Consider the following 26,201-nt stretch of genomic DNA (forward strand, 5'->3'; position numbering starts at 1 on the left):
GATCTCCCCCTCCCCCTCCAACTTTCAAATCTCTTACTAACTCTTCCTTCAGTTAGTCCTGACGAAGGGTCTCGGCCTGAAACGTCGACTGTACCTCTTCCTAGAGATGCTGCCTGGCCTGCTGCGTTCTTTGATGTGTGTAACCTACCAACCCACAGCTTTAGGGAGTGGGAGGAAACGGGAGCAAAGGAGGAAATCCATGCAGCCTCTATGAAAATGGGCCAAGCTCAACAGAGAGCACCAGAGGTCAGGATCGAATGAGAATCACTGGAACTGAGAGGTAGCAACCCTACTAGCTGTGCTACTGTGCCATGCATTTAAACCATACTGCACTTTTCTACTCACAAACCAGATAAAATATCTTCCCTTTTCCCACATTAAACTCCATCTGCCAAATATTTGCCCAATTCCTTTGAAGATAGTGTCTGTCACCTTCACGATCAGCTTTTATCACCTGTATGCAGCAAATGTGGCTGCAAAATGCTTGGTGCCTTCATTTCTGACCTTGATGTTGTCAGCAAATAGTTCAATCCCCACACCAACACTCGAATTATCTCACTCATAACAGGTTGGCAACCTGAAAATGGCCACGAATCATTTATCAAGATCCCATTTTCTATCAGTTAAGCAGTCATTATCTATGTTTATGCATTGATTCCACTGCCATGAGCTCTGATTTAGTTATTTGTTCTGATATTTCTGTGATTCTTATCAAACTTTTGTAGAACACTCATTCAACTGAAAGACCCATGTAAATATAACTTGGGTGCTCCAACCGAACGTGAAGATGCTGGTGCTTGGGCTGATTTTGAAAGAGGAAGTCATGCCCTGCTCCAATGCACTCCCATAGTTGAAAAAATTAAATGACCACCACTTGCTGCCACTGTAGTTTTATGCAAATAAAACTTTTTATGTGTAAAACCATAACAACTCATTTATTACGCATCAAAACCTGAACACAAACAGCGATAACCAAACTTCACATCATCACGTCAGACCAGCCTCTTAAAGATAGATAGATATACTTTATTGATCCCGAGGGAAATTGGGTTTCGTTACAGCTGCACCAACCAAGCATAGAGCATAAATATAGCAATACAAAAACCACAAACAATCAAACAACAAAATGCAAACTATGCCAGATGGAAGATAAGTCCAGGACTAGTCTATTGGCTCAGGGTGTCTGACCCTCCACAGGAGGAGCTGCAAGTTCGATGGCCACAGGCAGGAACGACCTCCAGTGTTGTATCTCAGTGGAATATGGCCAAAGTCCAACAGTAAAAAGTTGAATATCCGGTCTACAAACACGTTCCTCGATCGTAATATGAGCTGGATTGCACCATCTGTTGTTAACCAGAACAGTAAGCACCCAACTCCTTTACACTTACCGCTCTCAGTGCACTTCCGGTCAGCCCAAACGGTCTGGAAGCCGTCCATGGAGAAGTTTTGATCGGGTATGTCCTCGTGCAGCCCCGTTCCAGTGAAACACATAACTCCGCACTCCCGAAATGTTCTCTGACGCCTGGCTAGCGCCGTGAACTCATCCATTTTATTACCCACCAAACTCCTCTTCTCCATAAGTCTCTGTTGTCTCGACAGCAATGAACTGCAACTCAATGGGTGGGTGGTTGTGAATTATGTACACCTCCACCAATTACATTACCCTATACAGCACCCACCCACCCCCGAGAATTCACTAAAATCAGCATTGTGAGCCTAACCAGAACTTGGACGAGCCACCCAGCTTGGGTCCTATGTTCCATGAATGGAGGAACAGCAGATGCCTCTGGCTCTTCTAGAGGTGTGTTGACACGCTCACAGTCATGTTGTGACAGCAGGGGCACGGTGGGTCAGTTTAAGGTGAAATACGTTCAGGCTTATCCCTCTTATCTACAATGAAAGTCTTTTTTCTCTGTTCCAAAATATAGAATGAGCCGTTGTAAAGGGGCCTAAGGGGATGCTGGTGCGAGTCATGGCAGATGAAAACAAACGAGGTGGAATGTAGGTCAAGAGTAGGATTGCCAACTGTCCCGTATTAGCCGGGACATCCCGTATATTGGGCTAAATTGGTTTGTCCCAAACTGGACCGCCCTTGTCCCGTATTTCCCCCACTAAAGTAGAGCATTCCTATGAAACCGTTCATAAGCCGAAATGGCGTAAAGCACAGAAGCAACTACCATTAATTTATATGGGAAAAAATTTTGAGCATTCCCAGACCCAAAAAATAACCTAACAAATCATACCAATAACACATAAAACCTAAAATACTAACATAGTAAAAGCAGGAATGATATGATAAATACACAGCCTGTATAAAGTAGAAATAATGTATGTACAGTGCATCAGAATCGGGAAGATTAAGCCAAAACCGATTAGTAGGAAAAGAAAAATCGGCACGTACACGCATGCGCACACAGGTGCCCGTGCAAGGCTTCATGGTAGTCTTTCTCGGGGTAAACACAAGTGTCCCGTATTTGACTGCTACTTTCGTCCCTTAATTGGGAGTGAGAAAGTTGGCAACCCTAGTCAAGAGGAACCCAAGAGTGCTGTATGCTATAACGGGAGGTAGAGATAGGTGCAAAGGAATTGAATTTACTGAGGAGGATGGAACGCTGATGCGAGGCCGCCCAGGCAGTCATGGCATCAGGAACAAAATCACCTGGCACTCGTAACAGCTGCCCGGATACCAACTCAGCCGCGGATGACTGCAGGTATGCTACTGGAGCTAGTCTAAGCCCCAAAAGGATCCACGAGGGACAATCGTGCCAACGCTCATCCGTCACTGAAGCCCTCAGAGCAGCCTTTAAGGGCACCGTTCACTTAGGCCATGCGATACACCATGGTGTGATGCAGCCTAGCACCCAGGTTCCAGGCCATCGTCTGAAACGACTTGGGGACTGCGATCAGAGTAAATATCAGATGGGGTGGCAAACCGAGCAACCCAGGTGCTGATGTACACCTGAGCCACACCTGTGGCCATCATCAATACTAAAGGGACAACCACAGGCTATCTGGCAGTGTGGTGCACCATGGCAATGAGGTGTGTGAAACCACAGGGAGAGGTAAGAGAACTAACAAGATCCACATGGGCCAGGCCAAACCGTCACTCAGGGACCTCATAAGGTGCCAATGGTACCTGAACATGACAGTAAATCTTTGCCCACTGGCATTGCACATAGGCTGCAGTCCAATCACCCACGTCCTTTCTAAGGCGGTGCCACACAAACTTTAGTGCAACCAATTTCTGTGAGGATCTGTGAGGCCTTCGACCCAGATGCAAGAGCCCACGTATGGAGTCAAAAACAGTCCGCCTCCAGTTTGTGGGCATGATGGGGTGAAGGCGACTGGTTGAGACATCGCACCGAAGAGAAACCCCAGTTTCACCAAACTTAATGTCAGCCAACCGTAGGGCTCTAACTGCTGTTCAGTAAGCCTGGAGCTCTGGGTCAGTAGCTTTGTCAGCCGTCCGTGAGAGCAATCAGTCACGGCTTTATTTTTCTCCTTGATGTGTTGCACATCAGTTGTGAACTCAGATGTAGGCCAGGTGATGTTGCTGCTGTGCAGACCAAGGGTACATGAGGGATCTGTGGTCAACAAATGCTATGGAATGGCAACCCTCTAGAAGAGAATGTGTTGTACTTCCTTTCCGGGGGACGGAACTGCTGGCTGAAGAAGGCGAGCGGCTACCGCACACCTCCAACCAACTGTTCGAGCATAGCACCCATGGCATAGTCTGAAGCATCAGCAGTAATGGCTATAGGTGCATTGGGAAGCCAGTGTACCAGCAAGGTCACACCGGAAAGAGCTGGTTTGGTATCAAGTGCCCTGGACGTATCTGCTGACCAGTCAAACTCGTGATTATAGGTAGCAGCTCACAGAATGAAGCGGTGATAGACATTAACCATAGCTAAAAAGCTCCTGTCGTTTTTTAGTAAAGCGGGGCAGTGAGAAATCCACAATAGCGGCTTCTTTTGATGGGAGGGGCTTTGCACCTTCTGTGGAGACGCGATGGCATGAAAGTCAACATTTGGCAACCCTGACTGGGGTTAGACAGCGTTAACAATCAACCAGTGTTGGTTTAAGCACACAAAAGTATGCGGAAATGAGATACACGTTCGGATTTCGATGCTCTAACGACAATTATGTCAACCAGGTAAACGAAAACAAAATCTAAATCTTGTAATAGAGAGTCCATCAGCTGTTGGAAAGTCTATGCTGCATTTTTCAGTCCAAACACCATGCACAGAAACTCAGAGGGCAAACGGAGTTATTACAGCTATTTGGAAATGCCCTCTGAACACACAGGCACCTGATGGTATTCCCTAATTAAGCTGACTTTGTAAACAAATTAACTTTCCAGCTAAACATGCTGAAAAGTCTTGGATGTGGGGGACTGGGTAGCGATCAGGGCTGGTGACCTCATTAAGGCGTCGGTAATCGCCACATGGGCAGCAACCACCAACAGACTTGGTGATCACACAGAGGGACAAAGCCCAGGGGCAATTTGACTAACGTACTATTCCAAGTCTTTCCATGTTGGCAAACTCAGCCTTCACGGTTGCCAGCTTTTCTGGGTCCAGTCTTCGTGCACAGGCATGGACTGGAGAGCCAGTGTGGAAATGTAGTGCAACTATAATGGAGATTGTGAGCTTGGTGAGGTTTGGGAATTCACCCAGCAGTCGAGTAGACTCACATGCTGTGGTGGACGCGCCTGACAGAATCGTTGTCAGGAATTTGCTGAGGAAGCAGTGTAATGACCCAAAGTCCTTGGCGTCCACAAGCCAGCAGGTCTTAAAGTTGACTAACAGTCCTTGGGCACACAGAAGTCTGTACCAAGCAGAGGTCTAGCCACTCTGGCCAAGCCGAAGTCTCATGTGTAACGCTGCCCACTGATGCAGAGCGTCACCCGTTGTGTCCCCAAGTCTGGAGCTTGCTGCTGTTAGAGGGCAGCAAGAATGGGTGTCTGTAATGAGCAGTAGCCATCCCTTGCAACTGGGATCCAAGGTGTTCACAACCCCTGGTGCCCCAATGCGCAGGCACTGTCGAAGCTACAAGACGGTCGGCACTTCCTAGCATTCATACCCAAGCAAGCATGGTCTGTGTGGAGGCCTCCAAACAAGTGTTGTCTGTTTGGAGGCCTTGCTGACTGGGCTATTGAGGCAGAGAAAGGAGGAATTATGCAGCTCTGCCTGGGTGTGTATACACCATCAGCCATTTTAGCAAGTTCCCTATAGTCCTTCACAAGTGCATTAGCGAGGGCTATGCGAACTTGATCAGGCATTTGCTGCATCAAGAGTTCTTTTAAAATAAAACAAGGATGGTGATTTCTCAGAAGACACAGCACATGGTCCACTAGCTCCGATGGCTTAGGATCGCCAAGGCCGGGCAAGGTGAGCAATTGTTTGGCACGCTCAGTCTCCGATAGTCCAGAAGTATTCAGCGATCGGTATTTATTGTGTTCACGCCAGTGTTCTAGTAGACTCACCATTCTAGCAGCCGTGGAGTTGTTGAACAAAGCTACCACATAGAAATATTTGATGCTGTCGGCAGAGATTTCTCAAAGTGCAAGTTGGGCCTCAGTTCGTACAACCAAGTAATGGCATTTTGCTCCCAAAACTCCAGCATTTCAAAGCAACTATGTTGGCCACATGTCAGTAACTCTAGAATCATCCTAAAGCATCGGGGTCAACAATGTAGATTTTCACAAATAAATTGACGTGAGGTATTTTATGTTTTAGAAGAAGTCTAACAATTCATCTATTTCAGGGGTCCCCAACCTTTTTTGCTCTGCGGACTGGTTTAATATTGATAATATTCTTGCGGACCGGCCGACCTGGCGGGGGGGGGGCGGGCGGGGTGGTAGGGTTGCCAACGGACAAGAGTAGTAGTCAAATACGCTGTGTTTACCCCGAGAAAGACTACAATGACCATGAAGCCTTGCGCGGGCACCAGTGCGCATGCGTGTACATGCTGATTTTTTTCTACAAATCTTTTTTGGCGATTCTGTTCCGGGAGGGTGGGTGGGGTGGTGGTGATAATCCCAACCGTAATATAGGTGATAAGTGGCTAATAACCTCAATTTCGTTTCTAAAAGGGGTTATCTAACCAATTTAATATTAAACACACAGCGCATATTTTCCTCGCATGAATATAGTGTTAAGTCAATTATCAGGGTAGGACAGGGGAGCTTGAAGTAAGTGTTGAACGAACTTCCAGTAGAAGTAGTAGAGGCAGGTTCGATATTATCATTTAAAGAAAAATTGGATAGCTATATGGACAGGAAAGGAATGGAGGGTTATGAGCTAGTGCTGGTCGGTGGGACTAGGTGAGAGTAGTGTTCGGCACGGACTAGAAGGGCAGAGATGGCCTGTTTCCGTGCTGTAATTGTTATATGGTTATATAAGTCAATAGCATCACAACATTTTTAGTAACGTTTGGATATTAAACACACAGCACCTATTTTCCCCATATGAACACATAAAATCTTTGCAACACACCAATATCGCTGAATCGGTGGGAGCCCTGGGCTTGTTTCCCTGCAATAAGACGGTCCTACTCGAAGGGGGTTCCTTATGTCCAGTCTATTCCGCAATTTGGTTTTCGTTGCATTAATTGCAGAGATATGTTGAAAATGGAAGCAACGTTTTCAGTGCTTTCGTGGCTATCTCGGGATATTTAGCCTTGACTTTGATCCAGAATGCCGGCACAGATGTTATGTCAAACATACTTTTCAGCCCGCCGTCATTCGCAAGCTCGCGGAATTGATCTCCCTCGCTGACATGGATGACACGCGGGTAATGACCTCGTGTGCGTTCAAGCTCAACAGGGCGTGATAGAGAATAAGGAATGGTGCTGCTGACTCATATCGCCAAATCATATCGTTTCTTCGCGGCCCGGTAGCACATGCTTTGCAGCCCAGTGGTTGGGGTCCGCTGATCTATTTTACTCCAAAACCTGAACAGAACGCGCAGTAACTGAAATTCAAATAATGCGTCACCGCATCAGACCAGCCTCTTAAAGTGGGCCCAAACTCACGTCGGTGTTCGTGAATTGTGTACGTTTCCACCGATAACATTACCCTACACCACTAATCTGCAACTCCACCATGCAAACAGATTTCACTCAACCTTAAAAATTGTTCCACAAGACTGCATATAATGTTTATGAAATGATGCTCAAATCCCTGAGAAAAATGTTCCAAAATATTTAAAAGATATAGGTAAATTCCTATGTGCATGGGCATGGTTTCATTTCTCCTTCAGCCAAACTCTTTGCTGCATAAGACTTTGTCAGTCTTACGGTATTTATATTCTGTGTTTTTGCCCATTCTTTCTTGTGTTTTTTTTGTGTGGAGGAGAGGATTTGAGGGTTCTTATTGAGTTTTGTGCTTGTGAGGGGGGTGGGGGTGAAGTTAATGTTTTTGTTGCATTTTGGTCATTTTTTGTGGGGGAGAGAATTTAGGAGTTGATACTCTTGTTACGCTTCTTCATGCAGGGGAGGGGGTGGGTTAAGGGTCAACGTTTTTGTTGCGTTTTGGGCAGTGGGGGATTGGAGATGTTGATGATTGTGGTGCCATTTGTTTTTGTGAGGGGAGTGGTTTGCTGTTTCTCTCTGAGCTGACTTCCATGGTTTTCTTTGTTTCATGGCTATCTGGAGTAGACGAATCTCAGGGTTGCATACCACATATGTTAATAAATGAACTTCTGAAGCTTTTGAAAAGGAAAGGAAGTCCACTGACAGTAGCCCATAGGTTAGAAATGGACTGCAAAACATCAAAATGGCTTTAATTTTATTTCCTGGCCTTTTGTTTCCTACTCTTCTGGGAGTGAACACCAAAAGTATACCATCAGCAAGTAATACATTTTAACTGTAGATATAAAACATTTAAACTCAGAATTCCATATGCCTCAACATTATACCTTCGTACTTCCACCACTGATCAAAATACATTTCACAAAACATAACATGTCCATAATAAGAACATCCTCAACATATTTTCATAAACTATCCCCAGATCATTGCTGTAGGCTTCTATAAAATTCCACCATTTAATTCACTTCCTCAGATGGCCAATTATTAACATTGTTATAGCTGTCACAGACAGAAAAATGACAAGTCACCATTTGTTATTCACTCCTTAGTTACTGACAGGATATCTAACCACATCCATTTTCCTACCACTGACTATAACTTCTCTTTTCCTATTATAAATCTGTTCTAATTTGGCATCAGGAGTTATAGTATATGCACTTCTGCACAATAGTGTTTTAGAATCAATCCATATTATTCAATTATATCGAAAAAAAATTGGTTCCATTAGAAGTAACTCCCCGACTTTAACCTAACACTATTACCCAAGAGATGCATACATGTAATTAACAGTGTATATTTCCTATTATTTTAATAGGAAACCTCAATATTAAGTATCTAATCAATTAACAGAACTGATCATAATTAAACGTCTTTTAAGATGTATGTTTGCATGAGTAGTTCTGAACTGATACTGATCATCACGTTATGGAGCACACGATCATTCAAAGCAAAACAAGTAACAAGGATAATCAATGCTTTCAAAAAAGAGCTTAAAGTAAAAAATAACGAAAATAAATTTTCATTGGAGAAAAAAAAGGTTTATTTCAAAAATGGCAAGGGCAGATAATAAAGATAAAACAGATTAAAACCCATCTAAATTAAAATACCAGATTAGATAAAGGGACATTCAAACTGGATAATGAATTGATGCACACACAAGTAATTAGAAAATCTTTTCACTAATCACAATTCCAAAATCAAGATATCTGCAGACTTTTTCCAATTCAAACCAATTCATCCATTCTTAAGATTAATGTTAGCTCATCATGGTACCTTCTTTCTTAAAATAACAGGGGGATTACCCTAAATGTGTTAGCCACATGCCTCCAACCTCACCAACACCACACGCCTTCGACCTCACCACTGGCTTTCACAAAGCTAAATTCTCCATTCACATATGATTTTCCATCATTCAGATGGCTTTTTATCAATTTATGGGTTTGTACTGAATCTGGTAACTTTGAGATTACTCTCAACTTGGCACCCTTAGGACTTTAATGAACACCAGATGTCAACCATCAATTATACAACTACACTATTACTGTATTAACCCCTTTAGTTTTAATTCTTCCAACATTCCCTTTTAACTTCACCAAGGTTCCACCACTCTGTGAAATACTATGGACAATTGATTGTGGCTAATTAACCAACCAACTCACACAGCTTTGGGATGTGAGAAGAACCCGGTCCTCCCAGAGGAAGCCCATGTGGTCACAGGAAGAGCATTAACAACTCCACACAGATCTGTACCGGTCCAACCATGGCCAAGAAGGCATGCCAGCACCTCTACTTACTCAGGCAGCTAAAATAATTTACGTCCCCTTTGAAACTCACCAATTTTCATAGATGCACCACAGAAAGTATCCTGCCTGGATGCATTACAGCTTAGTATGGCAATTGGTCTGCCTGTGACTACAAGAAACAGCAGAGAGTTATGGATACAGCTCAGCACTTCACAGAAACCAGCGCTCAGCAAAGCAGCCAGCATAATCAAAGACCCCAGACGTTTTCTCTTCTCCCCTTATCGTTCTGTAAATGTAACACTTTATTCTGCTTTTGGTTGCTGTTTTTCCTCATACTACTTCAATGTACTGATGTGATGGAGATATCTGTATAGATGCTATGCAAAACTAAGTTTTTCCACTGTATCTTGGCATATGTGACAACAAAACACCAACCTACCAGCACCCAAGATCAGGATAAAAACCCAGGCCACTAGAAATGACGGCAGCAGTTAATATTGCACACTGAGCCACTCATACGACTGGATGTTATTCCTATTAAAGCTACAACACATTTAAATTGCTATTGCTAAAGAGGTTTCGCCACAGTATAAAAAAATTTCCCTGTGGACTGGTTAAGGTCAAAGTCGGCACAGGAAGTAGAAACCCAGTGACCTTAAAGGGAAATTATGCCTGGGAAATTTAAAGGGAGCGTAGGAAACATCACTTGGTTAGCCAGATTCTGAACACTGACATTTCTGGATAATCAAAGGGCGGTTCCTCAAGTTTTATGGTAATTTCTGTCTTTTGATGTGCAGCTTTCTTTTAGTCTTTCCAATACTGATGCATTCAGCGTTGTGTTAAGAATGATCAGTTTGGGCAAACACTGAAAATGATCAGTTTGGGCAAACAGGAACTTTCCCTTCTGACTACATGTTGAATGTTGTTTTTGCTTGATCTCAATCTGCTCCCAATTATTTCAATACTTTTTTTACAATTTATTCAGATAGAAACTAAACGCTGTGTGTTGCAATCTTTACTTCGCAAAACTTAAGTGGATAGCAAATTTAAACACAAAAGATACTGCAGATGCTTGAATTCTTGAGCAATGACATACAAGTTGTTGGTAGAACTTAGCAAGTCAGGTAGCCTCTCGGAGGGAAATAAACAATCAACATTTCAGGCCAAGATGCTTACTCAGAATTGGAAAGGAAGGGGGCAGAAGCCAGAATAAGGAGGGGTGAGGAGAAGGAGAACAAATTGTCAAATGATAAATGAACCAGATGAAGGGGAAGTTGGGTGAGGGGGAAGGATGAACTAAGAAGCTGGGTGAGGATAGGTGGAAGAGGTATAGGACTGAAGAAGAAACCCAACAGAAGAGGACAATGGGCCACAGAAAAAAAAAATAGGAGGGAAACTGGGGGAGGTAATAGGAAGGTGAGGAGATGAGAAGTAGTAAGAGGGTAACAAGATTGAGGAATGGAAAAATAAAATGAGGTGGGAGGAGAAATGACTGCAAGTTAGAGAAATCAGTGTTCATGCCATCAGATTGGAGGCTATCCAGACAGTATGAAGTGCTGTACCTCCAAGCTGAGTTTGGTTTCATTATGGCAGTAGTGGAGGCCATGTTTCCCTCCATAGATGTTGCCTTGCATGTGTGGTGTATACGGACTTTGTAAGGTCTTTGACAAGGTTCCCCATGGCAGGCTCAACCAGAAAGTCATGAGGGAAGGGATCCAAGGAAACTTTGCTAAGGTCCAAGAAATCTTCACTAGCACCTTTCCTGCAGGGCAGTAATAGCCAATACCAGAGGACATCCATTCAGTGTAAATGGAGGAAAGTTTAGGGGAGACGTCCTCTCCCCTAAAGAGTTATTTTTCATAACATAGTAGTGGGTGACTGCAACACACTGCCAGGTGTGGTGTTAGAGGCTGATACAAACAGGACATTGAAAAGACTCTTAGATAGACACTTGGATATAAGAATGGGTGGGGGGGGGGGTATTGGCTGTGTAGGAGGTTAGGGTTAGATTAACCGTGCACTCGGTTTATATAGGTTGACAGAACACCATGATCTGAATGGGCTGTACTGTCAAACATAAAACAAGTGACAATTCCATAAATGACAAGAGTTCATACTTGATTTCAAGATCATGCCTCTTTCCATAAAAGGACAGAAATACTCAGCAGACATTGGAAATTTGTGGAAAGAAAAACAAGTTAAAAATTCTCTGCAGGATGAAGGCATCTACAACGAGAAATAAAAAGTCATCAGCCTGAAATAAGGCACTGGTCCAAGGTCTTTTGTGAGCAGTGGTTCCACAGTAAATACACTGGAAATCACACGTGAATACATATTGACCGGAGGAGCATGATGCACTTCAGATCTACCTACTCAGCTTCAGACCAGCCATGGTAGTGTACAAATAGTCACACAATTCCTTTGAACAAGATGATTGACCTTTAGTAAAGAGGTGAGCTCAAGTTGAGATTTTTTTTCCGCCTTGATTTACAGTAGTTTAATACATTTTTAAACTCGATGTACTTCACATTAAGGAGATTAAGCAATTGTTTTCAATGTTTAAAAGGTTGCAAACAATAAAATGAGCCTGTGGCATCTACAATTCGTCTACTTCACATTGCAGAAATCCCAAGAAGTGGAGGTCTTCTGTACAGTGGAGCCACAAAAGGTTACAGTCACCTTGGAAATCAGTAGGGCAGACTACACCAAACATATTCCATTCCATTAACTCTAAAGCAGAGGCAAATCCACTTTCTTATAAAGAAAATTGCAACAGCTAAATCAAGAAGAAACCGGATTCCGTCGCACTCAAGATTAAGAAATAGTCATGTGTTGCATTTATAAATGAGATGAATATTCTCATTTCCTCACATATTCTTATTATTTCTTAATTACTTACTTTGTTTTTTTTTTGCATTTAGCAATCACTATCCACGCTGAGAGTGACACATCTTGTCGTCTTGGCACAATGCACACATACAAATATAAAAACTAAAAGCATATTGTAGCACAAGCCCAGAGATTTAATAGGAACACAAGAAACTGGATAACTGGATGAGTAGGCTGGCAGGTCTGACAATGGACTCAGCTCCACCTACCTGCTTCCCTCCACCTCCTCCCCCACCGCCCCCCCCCCCAGTAACCCTTAATCCCCCACTATGCAAACATATATCTAACTGCATTTAATGAGGCAGACTCACCACTTCCCTGGGCAGAGAATTCCAGACACTCTACTCTCTGGGACAGCAATTTCTCACCTCTAATCTAAATCTTGAAGCTACATCCCTTAGATCTAGTCTCTCTTATCAGTGGAAACAACTTTCCTGCCTCTATCTCATCTAGCCCTTTCATAATGTTATATATTTCTATAAGATTCCCTCTCATTCTCCTGAATTCCAGCAGAAATAATCCCAGGTGACTCGCTGTCTTCTCACTTCCAGAATCAACTTCATGAGGTTCTCTGCACTATTTCGAAGATCTCAAAATTGAGCACAACTGCAAGCCAATGTTCAGCTACAAGATCAAGGTACAGCAGCCATTTACGTTTGGCACATTCTAAATTTGGCATTTGCAATTTTGTACACAATAGTTGAAGAGTTCTAGTCATAGAACACTACAGCACAGAAACAGGACCTCCGGGCCAGCCAGTCTGTGAGAAGCCATTAATCTGCCTACTCCCATTGACCCGCACCCGGACTGGAACCCTCCACATTCCTCCCATCCATGTACATATCCAAATTTCTCTTAAATGTTGAAATCCAACCGCATCCACCACCTGCGCCAGCAGATCATTCCATGCTCTCACCACCCTCCTGAGTTTAGGAATCCCCCTCATGTTTCCTTTAAACATTTCCCACCACCTCTGGTTTTAGTCTCACCCAACTTCAGTAGAAAAAGCCTGCTTGCATTTACCCTATCTACAACCTTCATAACTTTGTACACCTCTATCAAATCTCCCCTTAATCTTCTATGTTACAGTGAATAAAATCATAACCTATTCAATCTTTCTCTATAACTCAGTTCCTCAATTCCAGCAATATTCTTGTAAATTTTCTCAGTGCTCATTCCACTAGATATGCCAACTAGTGGAGTGGTGCCACAGCAACAGACTGGCACTCAATGTCAGTAAGATGAAAGAGCTGATTGTGGACTTCAGGAAGGGTAAAACAAAGGGACATATACCAATCCTCATAGAGGTATCAGAAGTGGAGAGACAGCAGATTCAAGTTCTTGGGTGTCAAGATCTCTGAGGATCTAACCTGGTCCCAACATATCGATGTAGTCATAAAGGCAAGACAGCAGCTATACCTTATTAGGAGTTTGAAGACATTTGGCATGTCAACAAATACATTCAGAAACTTCTATAGTTGTACCGTGGAAAGCATTCTGACAGGCTGCATCACTGTCTGGTATGGAGGGGCTACTGCACAGGAACAAAAGAAGATGCAGAAGGTTGTAAATCTAGTCAGATCCATCTTGGCTACAACCCTACAAAGTACCCAGAACATCCTTAAGAAGTGTCTCAGAAAGGCAGCGTCCATTATTAAGGACGTCCAGCACCCAGGGCATGCCCTTTTCCCACTGTTACCATCAGGTAGGAGGTACAGAAGCCTGAAGGCACACACTCAGCGATGCAGGAACAACTTCTACCCCTCTGCCATCCAATTCCTAAATGGACTTTGAAGCTTTGGACACTACCTCATTTTTTTTTCCCCAAATATACAGTATTTTTGTTTTTGCACATTTTTTTAACCTATTCAATATATGTAATTGATTTATTATTTTATTTATTATTTTTTCTTATTCTTCTACCTTATGTATTGCATTGAACTGCTGCTAAGTTAACAAATTTCATGTCACATGCCAGTGATAATAAACCTGATTCAATCTTATTTACATCTTTCTTGTAGGTAGGTGATCAAATTTGCACACAATACTCCAAAACCGGCCTCACCAACATCTTATACAATTTTAACATAGCATCCTAACTCCCATACTCCATACACTGATTTATGAAACCCAACGTGCCAAAAGCTTCCTTTACGATCCTTTCTACTGGTGCACCACTTTCAAGGAATTATGGATTTGTATTCCCAGATCCCTTTCTCCTACCACACTCCTCAGTGCCCCACCACTCACCATACAAGGCCTACAGTGGTTTGTCCTCCCAAAGTGCAACACTTCACACTTGTCTGCATTAAACTGCATCTGCCACTTTTCAGGCCATTTTTCCAGCTGGTCCAGATCCTGCTGAAAGCTTTGATAGTCCTGCTCACTGTCCACTGCACCCCCAATCTTGGTGTCACCCACAAATTTGCTGATCCAGTTTACCACATCATGATTGTGGGTATAGGTGACAAACAATAATATACCCAGCACTGATCCCTGCAGCAGACCACTAGTCTTAAGCCTCCAGTCGGAGAATCAGCCATCCACTTCTACTCTCTGGCTTCTCCCGCATCGGCGATGTCTAATCCATTTTACTACCTCATCTTGGCTGCCAAACAACTGAATCTTCTTGATCAAACTCCCATATGAAATGGAGTATTTTTAATTGAGTTTCCACTGGTTCACAGATCTCTAACTTAAAAGTTAGCCAAATTACTTAAAATATTTTTTAAATTTATATGCCACCCATAAGGTAAAAGGTAATAACCCTATTTCTTTACTTAAAAAATATAGAAATAGATTTTGAAAATGCTATACCAATTAACGGTTCCAAAAGCACTTAGATTGCCTCTTTAAAAGTCTATCTAAACAGGTACAGCCAAATCTAGCTGAACCTTCATGAAGTTGAACTCTTGCCGATGGCAATGAGCATACTGTGAACTAAACTGAAGTTCTTTCAAAATACATACAATCCATCAGTATCCATTCTGAAGTTGGGATAGGGATTATTTCTTAAATTAGCTGAACTTCTCTTTCCTATGTGGAATAAAAGGTGCCAATTTGTGGAATAAAAGGTGCCAATAGGTTGTGGTTTATATTTAAAGTCCCATTGCTGGGAGATATTAGCTTGTACAAAAAAAAACCAGTAAATAAGTAGATTTCACATTTCTCATGGTGAAGTGAAAGGAGCAAAAGACGAACATGTTTTATTGACATTACATGAGTTGAAACAGAAACATCTCTTTCTCTCTTACTAGGGAAATAGAGAGCCCGTGGTATGTCAAATACCAGGTGAACGAGTAATCTTTGGGGTACTGTAAGTCTGTGTCTTTGCTATTGCTTTGCTCACGCTTGAGTGCTCGGTGGTGGGTGCTGATGCTTTTTTTTGCTGGTGCCGGGGCGGGGGAGAAGGGGGATCGTTGCTTGCTGCCAGTTATATGCGGGAGGGAGCGGAGCTGGGGGTGGGGGGGACTATGGGGTTCTAACATTTAATTGTCAGTCATCCTTTGGAGGCACTCCTCTGTTTTTCCTGGATGGTTGCGAAGAAAAAGCATTTCAGGATGTATATTGTATACATTTCCCTGACATTAAATGTACCTTTGAAACCTTAAGTGCTGTTTCTGAGACTCAGGGTATGTGCCTCCAAATTTCACAAAATTCAGAACTGGTTCACCTGCAGTGTTTTTGTAGTACAACACATAAAATTCAATGAAAGGAGGCTGTTGAGTAGGCTGGCTAAATAAGGTTGATAAAACTTTATTTCTAACCAGTCCTGACGAAGGGTCTCGGACCGAAACGTCGACTGTACCTCTTCCTATGGAGGCCCAGGGAGAAGGAAAAGGGGGAGGGGGGGAAGCCCAGAGGATGGGCAAGGGGTATCGTCAGAGGGACAGAGGGAGAAAAAGGAGAGAGAGAGAGAGAGAGAGAAAAAAAGAATGTGTGTATATAAATAAATAATGGATGGGGTACGAGGGGGAGGTGGGGCATTAGCGGAAGTTAGAGAAGTCAATGTTCATGCCATCAGGTTGGAGGCTACCCAGACGGAATATAAGGTGTTGTTCCTCCAACCTGAGTGTGGCTTCATCTTGACAGTAGAGGAGGCCCTGGATAGACATATCAGAATGGGAATGGGATGTGGAATTAAAATGTGTGGCCACTGGGAGATCCTGCTTTCTCTGGAAGAGAGAGCGTAGGTGTTCAGCAAAACGGTCTCCCAGTCTGCATCAGGTCTCGCCAATATATAGAAGGCCACATTGGGAGCACCGGACACTGTATATCACCCCAGCCGACTCACAGGTGAAGTGTCGCCTCACCTGGAAGGACTGTCTGGGGGCCCTGAATGGTGGTAAGGGAGGAAGTGTAAGGGCATGTGTAGCACTTGTTCCGCTTACAAGGATAAGTGCCAGGAGGGAGATCAGTGGGGAGGGATGGGGGGGACGAATGGACAAGGGAGTCGCGTAGGGAGTGATCCCTGCGGAAAGCAGAGGAGGGGGAGGGAAAGATGTGTTTAGTGGTGGGATCCCGTTGGAGGTGGCGGAAGTTACGGAGAATAATATGTTGGACCCGGAGGCTGGTGGGGTGGTACGTGAGGACCAGGGGAACCCTAATCCTAGTGGGGTGAACCAGGTTGTTTATCTTAAAGAGATAATTCCTCTTACAATAGCAAGTAATTGCAATGCAAATTCATGTGCACTATTACACTCAAATCACCAGAAACAACTTCAGCCAGAATAAATGTGTGTTGGACTCAAAATTGGTCATTGTCACAAGTACAGAGCTTGACTATCATACTGTTCATAGAGATCAATTCACTACACAATGCATTGAGGCAGTACAAGATAAAAATGAAGTCTGTAGACGCTGGAAATCCAAGGTAACACACACAAAATGCTGGAGGAACTCAGCAGGTCAGGTCACAATTAAGGAAATGAATAAACTGTCGACATTTCAGAGTCTTAGGCTATGTCCACACTAGACCAGGAAAATCTGTAACTGAAGCTTTTTCTCTTCGTTTTGACCCTCCATCCACACTGAAACGGTGTTTTCCTCCCCCGAAAACGGAACCTTTCTAAAGCACTCTCCAGAGTGTTTAAATCTGAAAACGCTGGTTGGGCATTGTAGTGTGTATGGGGTAACCGGAGGTTTTAAAAAAAAGTCGTCCCTTTCATCGGTGAAGAGACTACGGCTGTAGGAAATGTTTCCAGGGTGACCCCCTCTGTGGGAGTGGGGAAGATGTTGGTGGGGCCACCCGGGGGTCTGTGTGTCCATATGTGTAGCTATTGTAGTGGCTGTGAGGCTGGTATTGTGGAGGTGAAAAGTACCGGGGGGGGGGGGGCGGGGGAAGCCATCATATTCCTCATCATTGCAAATCCCTCTGCAACAGAGTTAGTCAGTTTTTCAATGTTCGTCGTCAGCCGGGTCATACTGTCCGTGAACTCCCTGTCCGTTGCGTCCATACGCTCCAGTATTTGTTTTTTAGTTTTAAGTCCTCCTATGCGAGAGCTAACAGCTGTCCATTGTTTGGCAATTTCCTTTTAAGTTTTTCCAGTCTGTAGCTGGAGAAATGCGCACCAAGTATACCGTTTCCTCTTCACTTGTTTTCTGTAGATGTGTCCTGCGCATGCCCAGTAGGAGGAGATTCGTCCAAATACCCTTTTTAATGTGGACGGAGGTATTTTCAAAAATGCCTGGTGTAGACACCTATCGTTTTTACGCGAAACCGGCGTTTTCAAAATTATCCGGTCTAGTGTGGACGTAGCCTTAGTTTCATTGTAATGACACCATCTTGCTATCTCCTTCCCGAACACTGACTAACCATTATTTGAGATATGCCCACTACAATGGCATCATCTGCAGACCTGCAGATGGAATTAGAGCAGAATCCAGCCATGCACTCATGAGTAGAGGGCTGAGGACACAATCTTGTGAAGCAGCACCATTGAAAACAATCATGCAGGAGGTGTTGCTGCCTTTCCTTGGTGATTGTGGTCTGTCGGTCATGAAGTTGAGGATCTAGTTGCAGAGTGAGGTGTTGCCTCTCAGTCTAGGAGTTTGGCGATGGGTTTATTTGGATTTGTTCACAGTTTTTCTTTGGTTCATCCTTTTAGATTCAACTGACCAGTAAATCATTTCTTAATACTTCAGGCAAAGAGGTTCTACCTAACAGTAGGCGAAAGTTGCCAAGTAGTTAACAACACTTGGTTTTTAGAACACTTTCAACAAAGATGATTGCCTTCAGTCAACTTTCTTTCAAGTCTTCCTTTAAAGTCTTTATGTGAACCTTTCTTCCATATGTCGTACTTAACAGGAGTCTATAGTATTGATTTTAGTGATCAAAATACCACAGCAATCGAAGACCAAGTGGCTTCCTTGCTCCAACTAGATCCATATCTCATGTCACTTGATTATTTACCATTTGCTCCTTCGAACATCAGAGTCCCATTTTTGACTCAATGTTCTATTGCTCCTTCAGTATCACTGTTCATTCTCCAGCCAGAAAAGCTAAGCCTAACTTAATACAATACCAAAAGCCTGAATTTTAATCTGCAATTAGTTTTCAATGATGAATAATGGAAAAAAAATGATTAGTTATTAATGTGATCAGGGAGTCATTAAGCATCAGTCTCTTAACTTTATTCAGATTACAAAAGGAAATTCAAACAAAAAGATAATTTTAATATGTGCATCATGTTTGATAAACAAAATGCCATAATTTAGGGAAGTTTCAGGTATATAAGAGACTAACAGAAACAAAGAAAACCTACAGCACAATACAGGCCCTTCGGCCCACATTGCTGTGCCAAACATGTACTTACTTTAGAAATTACCTCAGGTTACCCATAGCCCTCTATTTTTCTAAGTTCCTCGTACCTATCCAGGAGCCTCTTAAAAGACCCCATTGTATCCATCTCCACCACAATCGCTGGCAGCCCATTCCACGCACTCACCACTCTCCGGGTAAAAAACTTACCCTGACATCTCCTCCGTACCTACGTCCAAGCACCTTAAAACTGTGCCCTCTCGTGTTAGCCATTTCAGCCCTGGGAAAAAGTCTCTGACTATCCACATGATCAATGCCTCTCATCATCTTATACACCTCTATCAGGTCACCTCTTATCCTCTGTCGCTCCAAGGAGAAACGGCCAAATTCACTCAACCTATTCGCATAAGGCATGCTCCCCAATCCAGGCAACGCACTTGTGAATCTTCTCTGCACCCTTTCTATTGTTTCCACATCCTTCCTGTAGTGAGGTGACCAAAACTGAGCACAGTACTCCAAATGGGGTCTGACCAGCTTCCTATATAGCTGTAACATTACCTCTCAGCTCTTGAACTCAATCCCACAGTTGATGAAGGCCAATACACCATATGCCTTCTTAACCACAGAGTCAACCTGCACAGTAGCTTTGAGTGTCCTATGGACACAGACTCCAAGATCCCTCTGATCCTCCACACTGCCAAGAATCTTACCAAAATATTTGACCTACCAAAATGAACCACCTCACACTGATCTGGGTTAAACACACTTTTGCAGAGTGAAATAGGGATAGGGGAATGCCTCCTCCCCCAGCTGCCTATCACCTCCCTCATGGTTCCATCTTCTCCTACCCATTGTGTTTTCCCCTATTCCTACTTCACCTTTCCTGCCTATCACCTCCCTGCTTCCCCTCCCCCACCCCTTTATCTTTCCCCTTACTGGTGTTTCACCTGGAACCTTCCAGCCTTCTCCTTCCCACCCTCCCCCCACCTTCTTTATAGGGCCTCTGCCCCTTCCCTCTTCAGTCCTGATGAAGGGTTCCAGCCGAAATGTTGACTGATTGCTTCCACGGATGCTGCCCAACCTGCTGAGTTCCTCCAGTGTTTTGTGAGTGTTGCTTTGACCCCAGCATCTGCAGAGTATTTTGTGTTACTACTACATCGACTCAGGCCTAGGGGGCCGGTGTCAGGCAAGGCATAAGGCGATGCAAAGCAAAATTATATCAATTATGCATAAATTCCTTCAGGGCAAAGCTTCATCATAAATGACAACCAAAAGTTACATAAAATTGCACTAATGAGAAAGTGGGTTATTTCACCTCCTCCATTCTCAATCATCACCTTTTACCTTACACAGAAGAGCTCAAATGCCATTTCCCTAACTTGCACACAGATCTCATCAAACACTGCGAGGCAACGCAGATGAACCACACAGAGCTGTCAGAAAGACGGCTTTTGGACGCATTGTTGAACTCCTATTTTCCCTTGGATAAGAGATCTCCACTATTATTTCAAAGAGCAGGCAAGTTGTCCATTGTTCCATTATACATCCTACATTTAAAACTTGGGAGCTTGTTGGGCATCCATTGCCTGCTGCGTTTTCCATATTTTAATAGCCACTACCCTTCAAAAAAATCTTCATGATAATGCACTTTGTGACAGCTGGCAGCTATGTAACTATATAAATATATTATTCTTCCTTTGTGTGGAAAGAACAATTAGCTTTGTCTTCATTAACAAAATACTTCCAGGAATCGGGTGTTGCTGGAAACATGAGACATCTATGCTGAGCCTTCGGTGGCCTGAAGAAGTGGCAAGTTGTCAGCCTGAACCAAATTGCTGTACTGCAGATGATAGATGGTAACATCTCAAGCAGTAATAGTGTCATAAAAAAAATACAGGCTCTTTTGACCCAGAGTACATGCCAACCTTTAACTACCCATTTACACTAAACCTATCCTTCACCATGTTATTCCACATTTTCATCCACTCCCCCTTCCTTTCTGCCAGGATTCTACTTGTTCCCTATATTCCAAGGTCAATTAACAGTAACTGAAGTCCTACCAACCTACTAATCTTTGGAGTATGGGGGATAACACAGGGTCCATGGAGGAATCTGACAGTTACATAGAGCAGGTACAAACTCCCCAAAGATAGCACCAGAGGTCAAGGATTTAACCTGGATTATGGGAGCTGTAACAGCTGTCTCTCTCTGCTACTTGTTCATGACTGGGGAAATTCTTGCAAGATTCATGGCAGCTTCAGACTTAATGAGTCATCTGCCAGTGAAGCTTAGTGACAGATTCACTCCCTAGATCATGGATTCTTTGCTGACGTGCACATAAGTTTCAATTTAAAGCACTTTGAATACATTTTGGTCATCGTACATAAATAAATTGTCCAAGATTTTAAAATCTGTTTAAATTCAAACAAAAAGAACAAGTAACCATATTAATTTTAATAGGACATAAAAATGAAATTTAAGTTAATGTTTCACTTGTTGCATATGGTGCTGTTTTCAGGGAGGAGTCGCTGTGATTTGTTGTGTTTACTAGGCTGCAGTAAAAGGACATGTGATGTCAGTCAATTCTCCACAGAGTCCACCAGCATGAACCGGAAAACACTGCATCTCCTTCCACAGGAGTGCACAATGCAGAGCATCGTGGGCAGAGGCCAGCATGTGTCACAAAATGTCCAAGCTGCAGTGAAACAGTGATAGCACAGGACAGTTAACATCTTAGTCCACATGTATTTTTAACTCTAACTCCAAGACTGACAGCATTTTAAAGCCAATGCAATTCACCTCAATAGTTCAGATAGAAGAAAGATGGCGCCAGTTATTTATTTTAGGCCCAGGCGACTTCTTCCAGTTCGTCCATGAAACTTTTTCTCTTCTTTTTCTCTTATGTTTTGTTTTCTTTTCAAGGTGGCTGGGGTTTTGTTGTAGTCCGTGACCTACAGCTCAAACTACAGTTCTCTGCAAGTGGCAGGCCTTCAGACCGGCTGTGTGGCCTGACGCTTTGCTACTTTCAGGAACAGCCTGGAGGGAGTGCGCCTTTGGGGAGCAGCCCAGTAGATGACCCGGATCCTCGCTGATTTTGCTGACTGAAACGCCAGGACAGCAGGCAGTGTGCGCTGCTGTCGGAAGAAGGCCCCCCCTACTTGAGCGATCTCTCTTTTCTTGGTCAGCAGGAGCCTGGCGGTCCCCAAGATGGGGGCTTGGAGAAGCAATGTGGAAGATTGCTAGATCAGATCAGCAAGCTCTACCCTCATTGTGGCAGAACTGATCCCACTCCTCCTTGCTGGTGAGAAACGGCCTGTCTGAGATGCTGAAGAGCTGGGTTATGAACTGTAATTACCAATAGATTCTATATCAAGGTCTCTTTAGGGGTCTTTTGTTAGTCCCTGCATGGTTGGGGGGTGGGTGTCGGTGTTTCTTCTAGCACTGGGGGGGGGGTGGGGGCGGAGGAGAGGTGGCTTTGGGGACCTGATGTTTCTATCACTCATTCTTTGGGGTTTCTTGTTTTGTGTATGTCTGTGAACAGCAAGAATTTAAAGACTGTATACATGCTCTGATATTAAATAGAACGATTCGAATCAGGGAGACTGATGTGGCTTGAACGCTATGAGCTTTCTAAGCAACGTTAGGCTTGTATTCTTCCAGGCTTGTGACTTGACTTGTGTCTTGACTAGGTGGGAAGAAAGAAAGACTGAAAATCAATGTCGTACAATATTATCCATTCATCTGGGTGTACTATATTGATTTTCCGTGACAGAGTACTTCCTCTAGAAATGTACTCAATGCTGAAATATCAGAGAAAGGATTTTGTTTTTATTCCACTCTCCTCTATTTGATGTGTCAAGCTTCTATCACACTAATAGATACCAATACTTTGAACGCCCTGAAGAATTTCAGAAAATACCGAAAATACAGCAAGCTAGTGGCATCTGCGGAAGTGACATGGGGGGAGGAGAGTTAATATTTCAGAACAAAGGCTTTTCTTCAGTTTTGTTCTGCATGAATAGTATCTGACTTGGATTGATTATACAGTACTCTGCATATGCACAGTGGCCACTTTATTAGGTACAGGAATGCAACCAGGTGAGGTCTCGGCTGCTGTAAGCCCATCCACTTCAAGGTTTGGACATGTTGTGCATTCAGAGATACTCCTCTGTTAACCACTACCTTTTCAAAAGCCACCCTAAACCTATGAAGGCTACAGTTCATGTTGCTCTGTTATTCAGTTAAAGAAAAGGGAACTACATTTATTGTTGTTGCCAAGTTATTTTTAATTCAATGAAAAATGCATCATCTCTTGTTACCTAGGTTACGTGCACGAAGTGAAAAAGGACTGAGATCAAAATGGACCCTTGATTAGTCAATGCAATTAGCCCACTATTTGCACAGAAGTCGAACACCAATATGGGCCTGCTCATATTAATGTTATGACTTCATGAAGTGGTTATTGTATAAATTAATAAAATGGCTGTAATGACTAACCTATCAAACATTCAAAGTGCAGGTAAACAACAATAAACTCTCATCTATTATAGCTATAAATTATCCCCGAGCTCACGCTAAAGTGGTTCTGAAAAAGAACAGGTATCCAATCAGGAGCAGCCGTTTTCAAATAACATTTTGCAAAAATAATTTGATCTGATCTACCTGTATTGAAACTTGATAAATGAATGGATATCTGTGATCTTGAATGGAGAATTAGGAAGACCTGGGTACCAAAACCTTTCAACATATTATTCTATTATTATTGTCCATTGCCTTTTATAAAAATTACTATTTTGCTACATCTTGGTAGAACAGTCAGAGATTTCGCAAGTATTTCTTCAGAATATGTTTCACAACATTTCTGCCAACAAACTCTTGAAAAGTAGTTCCAAAGCAGCAGCAATGCATTGGCACAAAATGAAGGACATAGAAATAGAAGGTTGAAACTATGAACAGTCAATGTCAAAGTAACATCTACCGACTTCTCACAATTTCAACCTCAGGATGGAGAAAACAAACAAGTGGTAGAAAGGTTTCTTACGGATTAAGCATATACAGATCTTAAATTTACACCGCAGTTCCTGCTATGCCTAATTTTTAAATCTTTTTCTTCAATGCACATCCAGTACAAGGCATTCTATAAAGCTCTACTTTAACCATTTTTCTTTAAAAATTGGCCTCTGAATATTACTTAAAGAAATTTGTAAGGTGTTCCTCAAGAAATTATTGATTTGTTTCCTCCCCCTCCCAATTTGTAACTCTAAGTTTCCTCCCACCCCCTCTGGCTTGGAATACCTCTGCTGTGACATTTTTAATGATCATCTGATTTAAAGCAGGGCTGTGAAAGCATTTAAATGGAATGTATATAGCGTCCATCCTACGTGCAACAAAACCCTCCTGGTGAGTTTTAAGGGTGTGCCTTCAAAGCTAAACATGACGCTAAGTCACGCAACACCAGAAGGCCAGAAGTGATTGGGAGGATCTCAAAAGCAGCAGCAAATACATAGAAACCTATTTTACAATGGTTTTGATGTGAAGCAGTATTTAAATGAAAGCCAAATACTCCGCAGATCCGGCAGCATCCGTGGAGAGAACTGGATGTTTTGGGTCGAGTTCTTCTGAAAGCGTTAGGATAGAGATAGACAGTATAAAGACGGGGTAGGGACAAGAGCTAGAAAGTGTCAGATGAAACCAGGTGAGGCAGTGGATGACCGGCAAATACACTCAGGGGAGGCGAGGGTGGAGGTCGTGACAGAGGCTGAGGAGTGATACTTGGAGGCAACAAAAGGGAGGCAAATAGGAGGACTCCATTCCTACAATACCAACTAACATTTAAAATAAAAGTACCAACTTGCAAACAGACTTCAGAAATACCAGCTATTTAAATCGGTAGTATAGAGTGCCCAACTAGTAGAACACATTCCCATCTACACAGTTAAATCACTGTTCTGCCGTAAGTTATCAATTGGCCGCATATGCGGACTACATGCTAAACCTCAATTAAATATTCCGGTAATACAAACGATTAAGCTGAAATGCTATGCTGTAAAACCATTTAAGTTACTAAAGTTCTAAAAGGGCAGATGATGTCATGAATTTGACAACCACTCGCTCATACATTCTGCTACTTTTGTCAGTTTTAGCCCATAAAGTTGAAAGTGACTTAAAATCTTCTCCAAGCATCAGGGTTCTTGTACTCATCAACGTTGACAGTACGTATCTACTAACGCTGCATCTTCGGCTGAGGAACGGGGTAACCAAGCGGAAGAGCGGCTGCCCTTCTGCCCACTTGCAAGCGGCCTCTCGTGGCTGGGCTCCCGGGGAGTACAGCACAATTCCTAGATCCAGCTCTCGATTTAATATTCCACTGGATTTGCGCTCTGTATTAACGATAGTCCAAAAACTAAAAGCATAACAACAAGACTCCAAGAACTCCCAGCTCGAATTGTATCTTAAATACTATCAGGTGCGCTCAAGCATATTATAACTCGCAAGAAACGCCCTTAACATAACGAGGTCAATTTGTCCGGAAGAAAAAGTATTGAAACTTTGTACGGGGGGGGGGGAGGGCAAAAGACTTGGATAAAGCCGCACTCCTCATCTCACCTTAATATCCTCACGGTACTACTCATGTCCACAGATTGGCCCAGAAGCTGTCCAAAGCTCCGGTGACTTTCCTCTTCCAGATTCGATCGCGCCACTCCGCGCTCGCACGATCGATCACGTCTCCGCTGTTACCTGGTCGCTCCGATTGGGCCGGGTCAAATTGCCTGCTGTCAGTTAACAAACCCGGGCCGCTCGCTCCCGTCGCCGCGTCTTCCGTGCACTTCTGTTAGTGAACACGATCCTCTGGATTCAAACTTATTTTCATTCCAACTCTTCTTTTGTTTTGTTGCAATACAAGGCACAGTCCCACTATATTTTCAGCCAGCAACTAAACGACGGCCACTAGCCGGAAAACTACTTCCGCTCGGTTTCCAGAATTTCACGTGATAGCAATCAAGCTGCCAGCCTGACGTTTACCTTGCCAAACAAAGTCTTGTTTTTAACTATCGGGTACAAAGTGTAACGGCAGCTCCAAACGCAGTGTCACTAATTAGGAAGGATTTAAGACAAGAAAGATTGCAGCTGCTGGAAATCCAAGCAGAAAATGCTGGAGAGACTCAGCAGGCCAGGTTGTTCTGCAGTGACAGTTCTTGAGAAATTCAAAGTTTTTC

The 26,201-nt window shown here is 43.2% G+C and overlaps 1 protein-coding gene across 2 annotated transcripts in view; it reads right to left on the reverse strand.

Annotated features, from left to right (window-relative positions):
- LOC134347904 (E3 ubiquitin ligase TRAF3IP2-like) overlaps window positions 1-25,983 on the reverse strand; it is a 66,654-nt gene extending 40,671 nt beyond the window's left edge. Inside the window, exon 1 of one of the 2 annotated variants that reach the window (XM_063050501.1) lies at window positions 25,103-25,460. In XM_063050501.1, coding sequence (XP_062906571.1) covers window positions 25,103-25,185 — 83 coding nt within the window. In that variant the 5' untranslated portion in view covers window positions 25,186-25,460. Of the gene's footprint in view, window positions 1-25,102; window positions 25,461-25,590 lie in introns of those variants that run through there. The other variant, XM_063050502.1, reaches the window with a different exon arrangement.
- Window positions 25,984-26,201: the final 218 nt, after the last annotated feature.

This window comes from Mobula hypostoma, chromosome 6, assembly GCF_963921235.1.
Source record: "Mobula hypostoma chromosome 6, sMobHyp1.1, whole genome shotgun sequence".
Classification (NCBI taxonomy): Eukaryota; Metazoa; Chordata; class Chondrichthyes; order Myliobatiformes; family Myliobatidae; genus Mobula; species Mobula hypostoma.